The 4,120-nt window shown below is 34.1% G+C and overlaps 1 protein-coding gene across 1 annotated transcript in view; it reads right to left on the reverse strand.

The window, feature by feature from the left end:
• The window catches only part of LOC107692692 (aryl hydrocarbon receptor nuclear translocator 2), a 98,224-nt gene that overhangs the window by 57,329 nt on the left and 36,775 nt on the right, over nucleotides 1-4,120 (reverse strand). Inside the window, exons 7-8 of the mRNA XM_016491888.1 lie at nucleotides 3,935-4,037; nucleotides 636-701 (exon numbers count right to left, since the gene is read on the reverse strand). Of these exons, the coding sequence (XP_016347374.1) occupies nucleotides 636-701; nucleotides 3,935-4,037 (169 nt within the window). The remainder of the gene's footprint in view (nucleotides 1-635; nucleotides 702-3,934; nucleotides 4,038-4,120) is intronic.

Raw genomic sequence — 4,120 nt, forward strand, 5'->3', positions numbered from 1 at the left:
AGTCGCTTTGTGATATCACAAAGCCCGGAAAACAAACGCTGTAGTCCAAACGAGCCGTTCGTTGTAGTTCTTGAAAAGGGATTTTTAAAAAATGAAATATCTACCTTTGGAGTGGACTTTGAGATTTGTAACTTTGAAGATCTTTTTTATGCCCAAACATACACACTACACACTGACTTAAATTTAAAAAGTGAAAAAGCATCATAGGACCCCTTTAATAAACTGTGTGCTGCTATACTTTCATTGTTTCAAGACTTACCATTATACCATGCTCAAAAACAAAAAACAGATTCTAAAATGTGAAGCATGCAGTTGTTATTTAAGTAATTGTTTATTGTAAAGTAATTCCTAATGTAATCAGGTTTATTCAGTCAGATTAAATACTTTTGACTTAAAACAAACTAGTTCATTTAGATGTTAGCACATCAAGCAGACTTTTAGATTACCTGACAAAACATGTTCACAGGGTATTTTTTTGTTTTGTTTTGTTTTAGTTTTGAATGGGTTTGATTGTAAGTGTACATTACAAATGAATTAGCAATGAATTACAGGATGTTTGGTTAATAGATTGGGGTTGAATAACTGCAGAATTGGGTGCAAATTTGAAATCTGAAAACTGAAAGAAAGATTCATACCTGTATCTCTTTCTCATGCTGGACAACCGATTCAGTGAGATATGATCCAGTGGAGCACTGCCACACCTAAAAAACATTTGAAAACCGTTACATTCTCACCATAAATGAATAAGACTACAAATACCATGTACATTTTTGTTAAACATTAAAGTTTGGAAACCTCAAATTAATTACATTAGGTTATTTATGATAATAAAATGATTACAATTATTAAAAGAGCAAAGAAGATTCAGATTAAATGTATTTCAAGGGCTGCATTATCTGTAAAATGATGTAGCAAAAAACAACAACAAAAAAGGAAATACTGACAAATAATTTTTTTTGTTAAACATTTAACTTTGGAAACCTTGACTTTTATGGCACAAATCATCACTTAAGTTAATAAAAAAAAAGATTGCATTATTACAAAAACAATGCAAAAAATTTTAAAAGAACAAAGATTCAATTAAAATAATTTGTACTCAGAGGCCGTGTCAACTAAAAATAAATTCATTTATTTATTTATTTTTAAAGAAAATACTGACCATTCAAAAAAAACATTTAACTTTAGACCTCAACAACTTAATTATTTTAAGTTATAGCATACAGTAAATGATCACTTATTTTAATAAAAAAGATTGTATCTTTTTTATGTTGATAATAATAAAAAAACAATCATTTATAACATTTTTGTGGCACAATCAGCAAAGATGATTCGGATTAAATAATATGCACTCAGAGGCTGCATAGCTAGAAAATACTAGAAACTAAACAAACAAACAAACAAATAAATAATTGACAATTCAAAATTTTGTCAGTCATTTTGACAGACAAATACAAGAATACTATTAAAAAACAATTCACATTTTTTGTTAAACTTTAAACCTCAACAACTTAATTATTTTAAGTTATGGCACAAATTATCACAGATTTGATCTGTGATCAAATCATTTATAAATCATTTATTAAAATCATTTATAAAATTTTTGTGGCACAATCAGCAAAGTAGATTTGGATTGAATAATATGTACTCAGAGGTTGCATAGCTAGAAAATAGTTTAACAATAACTAACTAAAGAAACAATCACAAATAAATAAATAAATAATTGACAATTCAAAATGTTGTCAGTCATTTTGACAGACAAATACAAGAATACTATTTTTTTTTTAACTCAAAACAAAAAGTGATTTTTACAACTAATAATAAAATAAAGAATAATTATTCATAGCACAAGCACTGATGATATCTAATATTCTAGTTACCATGTTATGACTATATATAGCTGTTATCATTTGAATCCAGCTAGTAAAGACAGTAAAGACTATACGAGTGACCTGAAAACTCTGACCCTGTTGAGGGGTAAAATAGTTCACATCTGTTCCAACTTGAGCTGTTTATCTCCCAAAATCACTTCCATTCAACCTGGCAAGACAGTCTGTCGTCCCTCGGGTCTTTGTCAAATAGGTTGTCCAGTGTTCATGAATGCAAGGTATGCAAATAAACAGCATGTACTTTTTTGGATCGCAACAAGCAAGTAAGCATCCTTCAGAGTTGAGTCATGATGTCTAATAGCGTTAATGCATTGTGTAAGAACTTTTAAGAATGACGCTCATGCTTTTTAGGGGTTCTGTTTATCTCAAGCGTTTTAACACACACTCAACAGATGCGCTTATCCGCTAGCATGCGGTTTCAATCTGTCAAAGAGCCACAAATAGAAAACATTAAACATGAACACAGTCACTAACTCTCATATTTAAGTGCTGAAGGAAGAACAAAAACATATGCGGCTTAATCATGCATTATGTTGGAATTTGCTCGCCATGGTTTATGACTTAAACTGGCACGGACATTCGAATCAAATTCGGGAAGTGCGTGTTTTCATCTGGTGTTAAATATAGACCAAACAACATTATGAATGAAAACACCTTTTAAACATACTGTGGGGAAGGACAGGAATGTTCAGCAAGGCAAGGCAAGTTTATTTATATAGCACATTTCATACACAATGGTAATTCAAAGTGCTTTACATAAAAGAAATGAAAAAAAAAATAAAAATAATCACAACAATAAAACAAGGAATTTAAAACTTTGAGCAACAACAATCATCACGTTTCTGTTCGCCTCATTGCTAAAAAATCCAATTATTAGTATTGCATTTTGTTGTCTTGAAAGTTCATGCAGGCTTTAAAAATCAAACAGTAAAATTATATTGTTATGGTCAGAATAAAAGACTAAATATTTCATAAAAGGATCATAATGAAGACAGAAAGATGCAGAGACTCAGATTGACAGGGATTTCTACACTTTTGTGCAATTAGTTAATAAACATATAGGTGTGAATTTATTTATAAGTAGTGATAATGTCAGTCAGCTCACCTAAATACAAACTAGGGCTGCACGATAAATCGAATGCGATATTTAACGCGCATCTTATCAGTAAAGCCGGTTCTGTAATCAGCGGTACTGGTCAAAATATGATCGTCGGTTTGCGCAGCTTGTCGGTGAACAACGGCTCTGTGTAGTTAATGCTGCTCCATGTGAAAGCACGCAGGTGATGTAGATTTACCGCTGATTAAAGAACCGGCTTTACTGACAAGATGCGCGTTAAATATCGCATGCGATTTATCGTGCAGCCCTAATACGAACCTTTTTAAACATCATACAGTGCAATACATTTTTTGAGAGTGACATAAGATCTCAAAAAAGGATCGTTCAAGGTCCCCTGAAGTGCCTTGAAACACGCAGCGTTATTCTATGTGGTGACGTAATTTCAACTGAAACAGGAAGACAGGGCGGGACATATCGAGCAGCCCCGCCCCCTTTTTAAATTAGCCAATAGCGTTTTGTTTATATCTGCACAGGTCAGAGCCGTTGAGCTCGGTAAAGCCGCATTTGACAGCCACAGTCTAATAGATTACCCCCTAGATTCAATATGAAACTCTTAGTAAAACAAAATAGTGATCATAATCATGCTGAGGCTGTGTAGTTTTAAAAGCGTTTAATATATGCCGACTTGTGCATATGATCCGCTCCGAGTGATCACGTCTCTGGACCGGAGCCACAGTCCGGATCAGACTGTGCGCGCTGCCGTTCGCGTGGCACAACGTGAAACCAGACCTCATTTGCCCCAGTCGAAAGCATATTTACACTATCTGAATTGTTCCCTATCGCCTACATTGTACACTACGTGCCATTTACTAGACTAACATATTGATACTGACACCCAAAAAACTTTCATTTTGATTTCATGGGGACTTTAATCACCACACCACACCGGTGATCATGAGATCGGTGAGCTCACGGAGAGCATGGACTGTACCTCATTCTGCAGATGAAGGAACGTCTGGAGCCCATACACATTCTCATAGAGGACTGCTGTCCTTCCTTCTTCACCGTCCCAGTCTTCAGGTCCAGAATACGCCCTGGACACACACACACACACACAGACAAGAGGAAAGAGATTAACTTAGGAATTGGCATTTTAAATTCATTTGTGGTAGAGCAC

The sequence above is a fragment of the Sinocyclocheilus anshuiensis genome, unplaced genomic scaffold, assembly GCF_001515605.1.
Source record: "Sinocyclocheilus anshuiensis isolate Anshui unplaced genomic scaffold, SAMN03320099.WGS_v1.1 scaffold45, whole genome shotgun sequence".
Taxonomy (NCBI): Eukaryota; Metazoa; Chordata; class Actinopteri; order Cypriniformes; family Cyprinidae; genus Sinocyclocheilus; species Sinocyclocheilus anshuiensis.